Consider the following 15,336-nt stretch of genomic DNA (forward strand, 5'->3'; position numbering starts at 1 on the left):
AATGATGTCACAGATCCAGTTCCCACTCATAAAGTAGAACATGGTAACTATGGGTTCTCTATGTAAGTAGAATAAAAGCTTTTATATGCTATTTACAGTTTTATCACATATTCATCTAAAATTATTAGTTTTAAGTTGCATAACAATTTTGTGACCAGTCTGTAGCTTCTAACATCCATCCATCTATCTATCTATCTATCTATCTATCTATCTATCTATCTATCTATCTATCTATCTATTTATCGATCTATCTTTCTTTCTATCTATTTATCTATCTACCTACCTACTACCTACTTACCTACTTACATACCTACTTACCAACTATCTAGTTCTTATCTCCATCATTAGAATGAGATAGTCTCTTGAAAGCAGTAGGGATTGTTATATTCTTTGTATTTGAATCTCTAGAGCTTGACACACAAGCAGGTAATTAATAAATGCTTGTTGTTTGACTGACTGAATTATTTCACTGGCCAAGAAAAATGTTTTTCCAATTTTCTGGATTAGAATTAAAGCTAAATTTTCTCATTGAAATGTAGTTATAAATTATAGTTTAGATGACAGGTCAATAAAGTTTTGTAGAAAGTTCTGGGGACCTAGCCACCTAAACACCATTTATAACATTGTTTTTCTATGTGGAAAATGCATTTCAGGTTTCAAACACCTAATTCAAAAGAATAAGAAACCACACTCTGTTTCTAAATTAAGAACTACCAATATAATTCTAGATCTCTCTGAACATTAGTTGGATAGCATTATACATAAAATTTCACAACTCTAAACTTCAAATATAAAATTTAAGAAATAACAGGCATAAAAAGATATTTTTATGAAGCAAAGGGAAGCAATGTTTTGCCTAAATATAGTATCATCTGGCAGAGGTATTCTTAAACCTTAGCATTCCTTGTCTTCACTAAATATAATTTTCCCCAAAGAAGGATCCAGGTAGTGTTATCCTTAATCCTGGTCTGGAGTCATTCCTTGGATTGCCAATTAGACTAGAGGCAGATGGGAAATTGGAATCAGATTGGGGAATGGATGGGATTGTGTGAATGAGATAAAAACATTACTTGTGGGAAAAGGGAAGGAGGGAAGAGCCATATCCTCTAAATCATGAGAATTTAGAAGTTAAAATCAATATAGCACACAAAGTTTTTCTATCAGGCATCTTGGAGAGACTTTTCTGGTCTTGATTAATCTTTGGTTTCAGAGAGAAAGGTGGCTCAGGTCTACTTGTACCTACATTTTTACCAGTTTCTTATAATGTCCAAGTAATATATTTGCTATAGCAAATGTTACGTTCTTGTTTGTTATGGCTATTTGCATATATGAATGAATACTTCTTATCAGCAGGGATCTAATAACATTAATTGAATCAAAATAGAGTTAAATAATGTCTATTTGGGTCTGAGATTTCATTTTCCTTATTCAGAAAAGAAACACAATGAACATTTTCTGAGTTGGATGCCAGTCAATGACTATACTGGACTGTATTGATTTTTTTTTTTTTACTTAATAAAAAGCAGGAAATGGAGGGAAAACTCATCCAACCTCTCTAAGCCCAAATCTGCCTTCTAAAAAGTTAAAATAAAATAACATTTTCCTTTTTACACCTATCTAAAAATACATTATAGTATAGAGCAGGCTCTCTCCTGTTCTCAATTGCTGTCATTCTTGCCAAGGAAACAGGATGAAGTTCACCAGTAGGTTTTTACTGAATGATTTGTTTATTTTAGTTTTACTCATGGTCATTAGGAAAAATTAATATTTGTAATTTAAAATTTATAGTTTAAAAATGTCAGTAAGATTTCTTTTCAAGAAAAGGTACCTCTAGGAAACCAATGTATCTCTTTTATAATCTAGAACTAAGGATTTTTAGCACAAAAGACCATGGAAACACCTTGTACCCAACATAGATTTTTTTTCTTTGAAAAACAGTTTTTAAAAGCTTATTATTGATAAACCTAAGTAATAAGAGGCCTTTGAACTTTTAGTTGTGATGACTAATATAGAACCTAGAGAACAGATGATGAAATGCATGACCTTTCCCTTTTTAGGGGGGCAGAGAAACTATATGTGATGAACACGCATGTGATGTCAGACAAAGTTCTTGTATCTTTTCTGCTTCATTTTTTCATTGTTGCAAGGGGGGGGGTCAAAATGAAAGGCTCTTGTTGGGAAACAAATGTGACAGAAAATCAAAAAATATCAATGAAACAAGATAAATGACTTGAAGAAACAGGAGAGATCAGAGAAGAGATCAAAAGTTTAGGAAACAGGATTCCAAATACTAGTGGGATTAGACAGATTGATTTTTTGATGTTTAGGGTCCTTTTCTTGTTTGAATTTTTTAAAAAATTGTACACAACCTAGTTTGTGATACTTACATATATCACAACTCTAAAAATGTTTTAATAATATACATGGAAAAATGATTTTCATTAAGAAAGGAATAATCTTGTTTTTCACTGGATATAATGAACTTTTCCCTCCCTTTAATAATGAAACATGTAATGTTCATTTAATCCTCACAACAATTCTTTTAGTTTGGTACTATGGTTGTTATATTTCTATTTTATCAATGAGTAAAAAGATTCAGAAAGCTTAAATGACTAGCCAGAGAGCTATAGTTAGTAAATGATGGAGGCACAATTTAAACATAGGCTACTTCTACTTCTAAGCCCAACACTTTTTCCAATATCCCCAAGCTTTCTCCAGGAGTTCATCTGTTGCAGCACACATTGTCACCTATCATTAAAATGACCTATATTCTAATGATACATGATAAAAAACATAACATCAATTGATATCTACTAGATTTTGTTCAGAAAATGGCAAATTGTCTTACCTGGTGTTTGGCTTTAGATTTTCTATTGTGGAGAAAGTTTGATTTGTAGTTTGAATTGATTCCTTCTTCCCAGTGGGTGCTCCATTTTCTTTGGATCTAATTTCATATTCTAAAAAAGGAAACAAATTAATCAAATAATAAATAATAACATCCATTCAAATGAATATACAAATTCAAGATTATGTGGAAATTTCCTTAAAACAATCTTGAGTTAGCTAGAGTATTATTATTACTTCCATTGTATAGTTGAGAAAAAAAAGGGTTTTAGAGAGGTTAAGTGTTTCACATAAGATAACACAACCAGTAAATGGTAGAATCAGGATTTGTACCCTTCTTTTGATGCCAGATGCAATGCTCTTTCTATTATATTACATTAGTTAATTGAACAATTACTACATAAGTTTAAAGTGAAACAATTAATTACCAAATCTAGAATCTTTATGTTTCTTTTCAGGCTTTTGTTTTTTCAGGCATGTCTTACTTTTTGTGACCCCATTTGCAGTTTTCTTGGTAAATATATTGAAGTGGCTTGTCATTTCCTTCTCCAACTCATTTTACAGATGAGGAAACTGAGGCAAATAGGATTAAGTGACTTGCTCAGGATCACAGTTACTAGATTTCTGAGGCTGGCTTTGAACTCATGAAGATAATCTTCCTGACATTAGCCTTGAGCTCTATCCACTATGCGACTCAGCTGCCCTGGGTTGTTCTAAGTGATAATCATTTCCAAATTGGAATTGTACTTTAAGATTTACATTTTTCAAGAATGTACTCTTGGAAGAACTTTGGTAGCTGCCTGAAACACATTTCAAAAATGTTGGCTACTAGAGAAAATTTAAGATGTTGCTATTATCGTTTGAGGTCTTGGCAGCCACTTCTCTGACTACCAATCATCCAATAATAGCTCTTATATACACACTGTGCACAAAGCAAAGTATTAGATGCTGTGGGAGGTATCATGGAGGAAGTAGAGAAATTGATACTTGTCTGAAGAGTTTACAATCTAGTGGTGGGTCATCCAAACATATACATATTTTGCTGTGAAAAAACTTAATTGACAAATATTCTTAGTGAAAGATAAATTAACAAGATAAACTATGCTCTGCTTTCACTCTTTTCTCAGTTATTTTTAAGACCAAGCTTCTATCTTGGTAATCTTGATTAATAAAAGTATGTCAACATTTCCACAAGTAACTCTGAATTTCATGCCAGAAAGCATTTTTATGTACTTGCCGCTCTAAACAAAGCAGAGATCATTCTTCAAAATTTTAACTCTCAGAATATTATTGTGCCATTTCTAAAATAGCTAATTATTCTTTCTTGTCGAACTTTAGCTAGAACTTTGTCTTGTTAAGTGCTATAAATAAAGAAATAAAAGAAAGAAATAAGCTATCACTTCTATACAGATTGTATATTAGGTGAGATGGGTGTCTTAGCATTTTAATTTGGATTTCTGCTAATAGTGTTGAGTTAAAAATATGTGCTGGAGAGGTCAAGTTAAGGTACAACAACTAGGTTAAGAGATTAAAAACAAATGCTTATGATTGACATATATTTTCCAATTTTACTCAAGGGAGTCTTTTTAAAGTTATATTTTTCTACATTTTTTACCATTTTAAAATAGTTTATTAAATGTTTTATTTTTCTAATATATTTTATGTTTTATATATATCTGAATTTTATTTCATTTTATGCTGTTCATAATATATTAGTATGGAATTATATGTTCTTATAATTTACAAGTACATAAATGTGTATACACAAACTTGAGGCTCACAAGATTCCCGAGTGCAATAGAAACTGGATAAAAATATAATTGGGAAATATTTAACAAAATACAATACAATACAATACAATATTGATGTTAATTTGTGTTTTTCTAAGTTAATATGTGCTCTTTAGGGATCTATTTTCATTTTAGTTTGACACATTTTGATCATGAATTCTGAGCAAGCTCTCTAATACATATACGCCCACAAACACACACCCATTATTATGATACTTTAGAGCAGGGGTTCTCAAACTATAGCCTATGGGCCAGATGCAGTGGGCTGAGGACGTTTATGTGGCCTGCTGGGTTATGGCAAGTGGGCTAAGGGGCAGAGAGCTTTTGTTTTTAACTAAAGTCCAGCCCTCCAACAGTCTGAGGGACAGTGAACTGGCCCCCTATTTAAAAAGTGTGAGGACCATTGCGAGACTATTTCTAAAGCAGTATTCCTGAACAACTTTGGATCCTTTCTCTTATAGAAAAACAAAGCACAGAGTGATATGGTGAAAGAAACACAAATCCCCCATAGGATGAAATAATGCTTAGCACAGTACCTAGCACATAATAGGTGCAATATAAATGTTAGCTATTATTATTGGTATTAAGAATGGATTCAATAAGTGATTGGTCAACAGACTTTAATATTTTTCTCTTATATTCTAAAGTGTAGGAATGTTATTATTATCATATGACCCACAATCTACCCCAGAAATAACAAGAGAATTGGGTTCTTTAAACTGTCTTATTTTCCTCCATTCCTTTTCTTCTTCTCATTTCTTTGGTTTTACATATACATATATATATATATATATATATATATATATATATATATATATATATATATATATATATTTCCTGAATTCAAATCTGACTTTAGATACTTACTAACTGGGATTAGGCAAGTCATTTAATCCTGTTTGCCTTAGTTTCCTCATCTGTAAAATTTCTGAAAAAGGCAAACAACTCCAATATCTTTGCCAAGAAAACCCCAAATGGAGTCATGAAGTGTCAATCATGACTGGAAATGACTGCACAACAATAACAACAATGTACAGTTTCTGGAACAAAGTGGGCTATTATTAATAAATGCTAGTTGATTGAGTGTTTCATGGATTTTTGATGATATTTGTTTGAATACTTTCTCCTAAATTCATCTGAATTCATCATTCATTAGGCAATCCATTTAAGCCTTAATAGATGGTTTTTGTTAATTGTTCTTGTCAGAAAATTCACTACTCTACAGCTAATCTGGTGTCCTGTAATCTCCAAAGTGAGTAAAATCTGTCCTTGAAGGGTGAACAGTCAGAATATGTTCTGTTGGCCCATCCTTTGAATTGCCATCACAGCTAGGTGGAGCCATAGTGCACAGAGTGCTGCCCTGGAGTCGGGAAGACTGGTCTCCTGTGTTAAAATGTGACTTCAGACACTGGCTCGCTATTATTTAATCCTGTTTGCTCAGTTTCCTCATCTATTAAATGAGCTGGAGAAGGAAGTGGTAAACCATCTCAGTGTCTTTGCTGAGAAAACCCCAAGTGGGGTCATGAAGACTGAACATCCACAAGAATTATAACACCATGACAAGGTGGTGACATTTGGTTGAATAATTTAAGAAAATTGTAATCATCAGCAATCGCTGGTCTGATCCCTGAATTTTATAAATAAGGACCCCGAGGTCCAGAATGGTGAAATGATTTACCCTCATAGATTTAGATAGGAAACAAACTTTAGATGTCATTTTACAAATAAGCAAACTGAGATAGAGGATCACACAACTAATAAGTGTCTGAGGATGGATTTTAAGCTAAGTTTTTCTGATTTCAGGTCAAATGCAATCTTATAGTACTTTACTTCTTCTTGAAACCAACCCCTCAAATGAAAGATTAGATCCAGAGGGGATAAGTGATTTGTCCAGAGTCACAGTGATAATTAATCTGAGATAGCATTTAAATCCAGGTGTTCTCTCTCCACTGGATCATGCTGCTCCTTCCACACGGTTGTACAATCACCCTGGTGATTGATCAAAGCAACACATTTTTTCCACCAGGAGTCTAGAATACAACAGTGCCCTACATGAGTGCAGACCAAGAATAAATAATAAATAAGGCATGCACACTGAAAACTATGTATAACAAGACTACCAGACAAATATTGATAGGGTCTCACTACATTCTCACAAGAGACTTCCTCAGTTAGAATTAAAAATCTTTCCACTGAAACAGTCTTTAAGTCATTAACTGACCAGTGACAGTATCATTTTGTGGCTTCTCCCAGTCCAGTATGACGAACGATGAGCATCCTTCCACTGTGACCACAGTGAGGTTGGTAGGAGGATTCTGGGGTGGGCTTGTGGGGCTCTCCTCTGATACCTCCTCCGTTGGGAACCGCTTCATAGAATCAGTGATAGAACATGGCTCATTCTCAGGCTTTGGGATGTATCGCACGTGAGGAGCTAGAAGGAAATCAGTTAGCATTTGTTACTAATGTTTAGTCTCTAAAGTTCAGAAGGCAGATTGAAAACAAGTGTTCACATTCAACATAATTCTAGGTGGCAAGGTACCTGGCCAGAGTGTAATTATAGCATGGTGCACTTTCAATTGCCCATGCACATGGAGGAGAGTAGGAAGGTGTACTTCCCAAACAATTGTAGATTTTGTGATCAGACTTTGGTTTTACAAATGAGAAAACTGGAACCCAAAGATATTAAATGATTTGCTCATGTTCATATAGGCAACAAATAACATGGACTGGATGAACTCAAACTCTCTCTCCAAATTCTTTGCTCTATCCTCCACAGGTAGGTGGCACAGTGGGCTTGGAATCAGAAAGAATTGAGTTCAAATCAGACATCATTCATAAACTGGCTGTTTGACCCCGGGCAAGTCACTTAATTGCTGTTTGCCTCAGTTTTCTCGACTTAAAGTGGGTATAATATTTAACACCTAGTTCACAGGATTATTGTGAAGATCACATGAAATAATATTTATAAAGCAATTAGCATAATGGTTGATATATAGAAGGTGATTAATAAATACTTGTTCCCTTCTCTTACTCCTCTGCCAATTCAAAGCCGTGGATATTTTCAAATTAAATGTTTTGAATGAATGAGTTTTTTATTATTTTTAATAATAGTCATGCCAAATTATCTTGAATAAATGAATTTATTATTATTTTCAATAATAGTCATACAATACAATACATTTATAAAAATATTGTTCTTACGGTAATATTAAATTTACTTTCTACCTCTGGATGGTTAAGGAATTTGGGGTAGGCAGTAAAAAACTCATATGGAATCAAAAAACTTGCTATAAATAATTCAGAAACTTTATGATCCATGTGATGAAAATTGTAATTTATTGCAAGACTTATTGCCCTATAAGTCAACATGTGCAGTTCTTTATCTGTATCCCATATTTTATTATAGTTCCTTTTAAAAAAATTTCTCTGTTCCCATGCTTAGAGACAGTCAAAGATTGTATATCTCTGAATTTTAACCCAGGAATTTGTTTTTTCATCTTCTTTATTCACTTATTCATCTATTCACTCACTCATTCATTCATTCCACACTTTGTTATAAGCCTACTATGTGCAGAGCACTATGCCAGGCAATGTTGGAGATATGAGATGTAGAAGATTTGATTCCCTTTCTGAGAAGAATATACTCTCTAGTAGATCCTTCTACAGATGATTGCCACCAAGAGAAGTCATTTGGTAAGTCACAGCAGAATGTTTGGAGAAATTTCAGTATTATAGTCAGAAAATGATAGGGGAAGTGCGAAGAAACCACTTACATGCAGTCCTTTGATAGTTTTGACTAAAATGATCGCTGGACTACATATCATGTTTGTCAAAAGAAAAAGGAAAGTGAAAATGATAAGTCAAGTTCAATATAAATAAAAATAATAGCATTTCCAACCATGGAAGACCTACCCACAAACCGCTGATTTCCCAGGGAATCAGTCTCTCTTGTAGGGCTTGAGCTAAAGTCAGTCAAATTACCTGCAAAAGACAGGGTTAGTATAAACAACTCTGCCAAATAGAAGAAATAAAGCTTCAAGAAGTTATGAAGGAAAAAAAAAAAGCTTCAATTCCAAATCTTCCTCAACTCTCTTCCCAATCCATTACTATGGGATTTATAGCCAAGAAGTCAATCTGTGAAGAACTCTACTGAAGCCCATACATATTGATTACATTGTCAAGAGCTTTTATCATTTCTCTGCTACTGCCTTTGAGGCAGGGCAAGATAATATGCTACACCTCCAATCCATTTTGATCCTGGTACTTTGGGATTCTGGTTTCTCACTCTTTTTATCCATTACCTCATCTTCTTTGGGTACTCTCTATATCTCAATGCGAATTTGTCTGCAGTGGAATATCTTATTTCCCTCCCCTTCCTAAAAGAACAACCAAATGAATCTTTAATGAAAAGAAAAAGAGAAGCTCTGGTACTAACATCCATGGTTGATTAATTTATAGGTTGCTTTCTTTCCTGCCATGAAATAACCTCTTTATATTTTGCATTAAGCATCCAGTGGGCAACCAGCTTCCATACTTACCATATTCTCCTGAAACAGAGGCGGTTGGCTGCTTTTTCTCTGTCTCAATCTTCTTTGGCACAGTGGGGCCAGTAGGTTTGACTGTCACCTTTGGAGGAGGGGATGTTACTCGTGGTAACAAGATGGTTCCTAGTTGGTAAAACATCTACTTTTATTTTAGTACAACATAATTTCCCATTTTTCTAATGAGAGAAGGTATAGCCTCTTCAGGAAGGAGACCGCTGGATTTGGAGTTTCATACAACAGCTTTTCTGTTCATTTGAAAGTCTCTGTTGAAATTCTGTCATCTCTAATGGCTACCATAATGTCAGAAGTGGGACTGAGGGAATATATCCTGCCTCTATCTCAGAATTATCCTTTTAGGTTACTTTCTGGAAGGTAAGTAAGCAATCTAAAACAATCTTCATCGACTAACAGCTATAAAACCTGAATATGCTTTTCTCCACCCTCTACACACAAAGACCCTGGGAAAATCACTAGGGTTATGATAGTGGGGATTAATTGGCATTGTTATAATGCTTACTCAAATCTGGCCAGATGGCAAATGGCTGAGAGTACCTGGCTCAACGACACCATACGCACAGAGAGAATTCATTCAGGGGGTACAGGAGGTTTTTTAAAAGTATAATTTACTTCTGATGCTCCTTACATTTCCATCGAAGATACTAAGGACTAGTTTGCTCTGAGGTGACTGACAAATATTTAAAATAAAAATGGAGGGATGGGACTTGATCAAGGGAACTTGACATACCTGTACTTCCTGGTTTGCTAGTCACATTGATTGGTGGTTGAAGCTTTCTTCGGGTTGGTTTAGCAGGTGGCAAGATGGGATGATGAGTCTTGGCCACTGTACCTAGAAGATCACATTACACACATTGCTGTCATTCATAAGAATATAGCAACACAATTATAAGAAGATTGGTCTTTGTATGAAAAAAAGGGAATGATAAAATACCTATGGACTATAAGAGCTAATGTACTTCATGAAGCATAAAATGATGACCAGACATCATAATATAAAAGTATCATATTCTTTCTCTCTATATTTTGTCATTGGCAACTAGGTGATATAGTGCATAGAGTGCTGGACTAGGAGTCATGAAAATCTGAGTTCAAATCCTGAAATATATACTTACTAACTGTGTGACCTTGGGCAAGTCACTCCATCTCTCTGAACCTCAGTTTCCTCATCTATAAAATGGGGATAATAATAGAATATGCCTCACAAGGCATATTACATAGATTGTAAACCTACATATATGCTAACTTTTAAATTTTTGTCACTTAAAATGTTGAATGCAAGTCAGAATTTGTAATTTTTCTCATGTTTCCACATTTCAGAGATTCTTTATCTTGACTTATCATTGTTATTTATTTTTATTTCTTTTTGAAATAATATTTTTTTTCCAATTTAACATAAAGATAGTTTTGAACTTTCATTTTTATAAGATTGCTCTTCTTCCCTTTCCCTTCCCTCAATATAGCAAGCAATCTAATATAGATTACACATGCGCAATCATCTCTTTGGTCTTTAATTGGTCATGGCTCTAAACATTTCCATTTTAAGTTTTTAGCTTCCACTTCCCTCATTATCAAATGGTTAATGATCTATAAATACATATAGTTAATGATCTATAAATACATTTTAGGACAGAGGCCACTGAATGAAGTCTTTTTTTGTAAAACACAGACCTTTGCATAGTGAAGAAATTATCTTATTCAATTTTCTAGGTTCTGAAATCTGGCCACATCTTTATCTACTTCCCCTAAACAACATGCACAAAAAATATTCTGCAAGAATTTTTACAACTGAGGGGATGCCCATCCATTGGGGAATGGTTAAACAAGTTGTGGTATCTGATTGTGACAGAGTACTATTGTGCCATTAAAATGTTGAGCAGGATGCTCTCAAAAAAACCTGGAAAAATTCACATGAACTGCTGCAAAGTGAAGAAAGCAGAATCAGAAAAACATTGTATAACAGCAATATTGTATGATAAATAATTGTGAATGACTTAGATATTTTCAGCAATGCAATGATCCAAGGCAATTTCAAAAAACTTATGATGAAAAATACTATCCATCTTTAGAGAAAGAACTGATGTAATCTGAATGCAGATTGAAGCACACTTTTTTTTTTTTACTTTATTTTCATTTTTGTGTACTTGTGTTTTCTTTCACAACATGACTAATATATGTTTTGAATGACTACATATGTATAACATGTCAAATTGCTTACTTTCTCACTGAGAGTGAAGAGAGGAAGGGATGGAGGGAATTTGGAACTCAAAACTTTTGAAAACAAATATTAAATTTTGCTTTTCCATGTAATTGGGGATAAATAAAAAATAAAAAGAAGGGAAAATAATTTTTAAAATAACAAAAATTGTGTCTAATAGGTTAAGAATCTATCTCATATATCTCCTCTAGCATCTTATAGCCTGTAACCTCTTAGCACTAAATTAAGTACAAAAAAGAAAATAATAGTAAATGATTAACAAAGAATTAAATATAAAATAATTATTCAGGTGGCATATCCTGAGAAGCTATTATAAGCCTAATGGACAGATGGATTATTTTTAACCCTAAAGGAAAATATTTTCCTAATAATTTTACAAAATTTATATGTTCCATTAGTAATATATTGGTAGCTTCAAGTTATGGGGTGAATTTCAGTGGAGAGGTGTCTAATTTTGGATATTATAGAGTATACATAATTATGCCATCTGTTGTATAGTAAATAGGTTGCCATCCTTGGAGGCAGGAAGACCTGAGCTCTGACAGCTGCTTTCTGAGCATGGATAAATATTATTTAATCTCTTGGTGTTCTAAGACAACTCTGTAAGTCTCTAAATAGTAGTAAAGTTCCCATTAGAAGAAGCTTCTGGGAATTCTCTTTACTAATGAAATCACAAGTGCAGTTCTTATCCTCATATTTGTGTAGTGCTTTTACTTATTAATCTTGACAATAACTTTCTGATAACCAGAAGATCTGTTCTTTAAAGTCTCCATTTGCAGAGGAAAAAAATTGAAGCTCTAAGAGTAAGCATAATTTTCTTGGGGCCACACAATTATATCACATTATGGTATATGAGGTAAATTGAAATTCGTTATTGTGCTTCACCGAAGCATCATTGTTCCATTTTTATCATGACCTGGTCTTACCTGGTTTTTTTGTAGCATCAAGTGAAACATTTTTGGGGGCACTGATATGCTTGTTAATATCTCCAGAGCTTGGTTTGATGTAATCTATTAAATAAAAATAAAAATGTATATTTAACGTATTTATTCTAAAATGAAACTTAAAATCCATTTTATTTCTCTTTTTAGGTACAGTATACTGAAATTTCAGAAAAATCATTACTTTCTATCCATTGGTAGATCTTAGTCAATGGGACTACAAAGTTTTTCCTTACTATTAGTAATACTTAATTTATGACCTTTTTTTTTTTTTAATCTGGGTAAAAATAAGCTGCTCTTAGGGAAATTTTTTTTTCTAATTTGGATATCTTTACTGAATGGGATTTTCTTTTTATTGAAAATGAAACATCAGGTAATTGAAAGAACACCCAACTTGAAGTGAGAACAATGCTCAAACCTTGATTCAGATAATCACTAACTTTGTGATCTTAGCTAAGTGATTTCATTTATATAATTTTCAATTTTTCCATCTATAAAATGGTAATAATAATAGTTGTACTATTATAATTATAAAACATTCTGTGAAGAAAGCATTTTGAACAGTTGAAAGCTAATGTTTATATCTTTATTCATTGATTTTGTAGTTTTAATTGAATATTAATGTCTAGAATATTGATTTCATAGTGTTGTTTAGATTGGTTGGTTGTCCATTGTGTCCAACTCTCCATAAGGTTCATTTGGGATTTTTTTTGTCAAAATAATGGAGTGATTTGACATTTCCTTCTCCAGTCATTTTACATATGAGGAAACTGAGACCAACAGAATTAAGTAACTTGCCCAGGGTCATAGAGCTAATGAGTATTGGACACCAGATTTGAACTCATGAAAATGAGTCTTCCGAATGTTCAGCACTCTCTCCATTGTGCCACCTGAAGATCAAATGAAATGATTTAAGTGAAATATTTTGTAAACCTTAAAGCACTATGTGAACTTTTTTTAGTTGCTATATGATGTTGGATTGTTGATTTTGCATGATTTGCATGAATCTATGACCTATGATTATTTTGCTCAAATGCTCCATGATGATAAAACATATAAACCTATTAATATGATTTTCCTGCCTTTCCACCTCAACTTTACATGTTTATACTGGCCTGCTTTCTTATTTAGTGTTGCCTTACTAAAATGTATTCTTAAGATTTCATCTGCAGAATTGTATTATGTTCAACAAATATGTTTGAATGCATTTTGTGGTTTTAGAAAAAAGCTGCCACACAACCTTAGAATTCCACTATGATTTAGTTGGCACTGACTAATTCAACTTGAAAATATTCCCAAAGAGACCTTGCCTCGTCATGACACTCAGCCAGGAAATAAAGCTCTTAGCATCAGGGGTTTTAAACAAAACCTGGCAAAGCTTAGAACAGTAAATTATTATTTTGAAAGAAACTGATCTATAAACATTCCATGCCAAGTCTTCTAAATGACCACAACAGATCTGTGAGTGGTAATTGCTCAATCTCTGTTCTAATTATCCAAACTCTGATTTGGGGTGAATGCTCTGTGAAAAGGGTGAGCCAACTTTTTCTTCACATTTTGACACATTACAAAATTATCTCCTGTCCTGACATGAATGACTATCAATATGAAAATAGAAGTGTTCAAAGCTTGGGCAGAATATCCTTCAAGGATGCCTTAAAAAAACCTCTGTTGTAGTTCTCTGTTAAAAATTCCAAATCTAAATTAAGATTGACTTGCTAATAGGTATGAAAGTATAACAAAAATGAATGGTTTATATGTTTGGTGGTGTCCTGTAGCAAAGAGAGCAGAATACCTATGAAACTAGCTTTCAGATTCTTTAAACATATTAAAAACAATTTTTTTTTGTTTAGAAGACAAGAATTCAAATCTTGGTTTTGTTTCTACTTATAAACTAGTGTTCTTGAGTTAACAATAATATTTTAAAGCTTTGATTTCCTTACTCTACAATTTAAATAATATTTATTCTCATGTTATTGTGAGAATCAAATTGTGAGAGATATGAATTCAGAGCATGAGGCAAACCGTGCAATTGTTATTGAAGTCCTACTCTGGTCCATCACAGATTGAGATAACCCTGGATTCCTGAAAGATAGACCAGTGAAATACTGTCTGCCAGGTTCTACCATGATGGAAAGGCTCCAAGTACTAGCCTGGTTTTAGATTGGCAACTGTCAGCCTTGATAAGCCTCAGTAAGATCAGTGAGGCTCATCATTGGAGATCTAGTCATCAAATGATTTTTTAAGCTATAGCAGTTCATAAAGACCTTTCATTAAGACCTGAAAAGATTCCATTTGGTATCGGGGAGAAAATAATCATATCCATGTAAACACAGGACCATAGAATGATAGATTTAGAATTGGAAAGAACTTTAGAGGTCATCAAATCTAAATCCCTCATCTTAGAGATAAGGAAATAAAGGTATGGAGAAGTAAAATGATTTGTTGAGAATCACACAGTCAGCAAATGATGGAGGCAGGATTCAAATTTAGTTCTTCAGGTTTAGTACTCTATTCATCACACTTCCTAAATCATGTGTTCTCAAATATTGAAAGATATGTGAATTAAATACTATAAATAGGAGTTCTACTTGCCACCAAATTTGGAGACATTCCATTTTCCTTTATTTAGTAAGAAAAAAAATAGCAAGGAATGCATTCATTGTTGAAATAGTCAAGTCAACAGGCTTTGTTAATTGCCAATTATATGCCAGGTGGGCAGTTAGGAGGTACACTGGGCTTGGAATCAAAAAGACCATCTTCTTTCAATTCAAATTTTGTCTCAGACATACTAGCTGTATGACCCTGGACAAGTCACTTAACTGCCTCAATTTCCTCATGTGGAAAATAAGCTGGAGAAAAAAATGACATACTAATTCAGTATCTTTACCAAGAACCCCCAAATGGGATCACAAAGAAAAATGCTGAAAAATGAGTGAACTGCACATGTATCAGGCACTGTACTGGAAATACAAAGAAAGGCA

The 15,336-nt window shown here is 33.4% G+C and overlaps 1 protein-coding gene across 11 annotated transcripts in view; it reads right to left on the reverse strand.

Annotated features, from left to right (window-relative positions):
• ABI3BP (ABI family member 3 binding protein) overlaps positions 1-15,336 on the reverse strand; it is a 267,293-nt gene that overhangs the window by 20,090 nt on the left and 231,867 nt on the right. For all 11 annotated transcript variants that reach the window (XR_012488058.1, XM_074301043.1, XM_074301042.1 and 8 more), the window contains 6 exons: positions 12,338-12,421; positions 9,924-10,025; positions 9,173-9,301; positions 8,547-8,615; positions 6,856-7,065; positions 2,849-2,957 (listed from right to left, as the gene is read on the reverse strand). Coding sequence is in view for 10 of the 11 variants with exons in the window: in XM_074301043.1 (XP_074157144.1) it covers positions 2,849-2,957; positions 6,856-7,065; positions 8,547-8,615; positions 9,173-9,301; positions 9,924-10,025; positions 12,338-12,421 (703 nt within the window). In the remaining variant the exon portion in view is untranslated. The remainder of the gene's footprint in view (positions 1-2,848; positions 2,958-6,855; positions 7,066-8,546; positions 8,616-9,172; positions 9,302-9,923; positions 10,026-12,337; positions 12,422-15,336) is intronic.

The sequence above is a fragment of the Sminthopsis crassicaudata genome, chromosome 3, assembly GCF_048593235.1.
Source record: "Sminthopsis crassicaudata isolate SCR6 chromosome 3, ASM4859323v1, whole genome shotgun sequence".
In the NCBI taxonomy this organism is placed as follows: domain Eukaryota; kingdom Metazoa; phylum Chordata; class Mammalia; order Dasyuromorphia; family Dasyuridae; genus Sminthopsis; species Sminthopsis crassicaudata.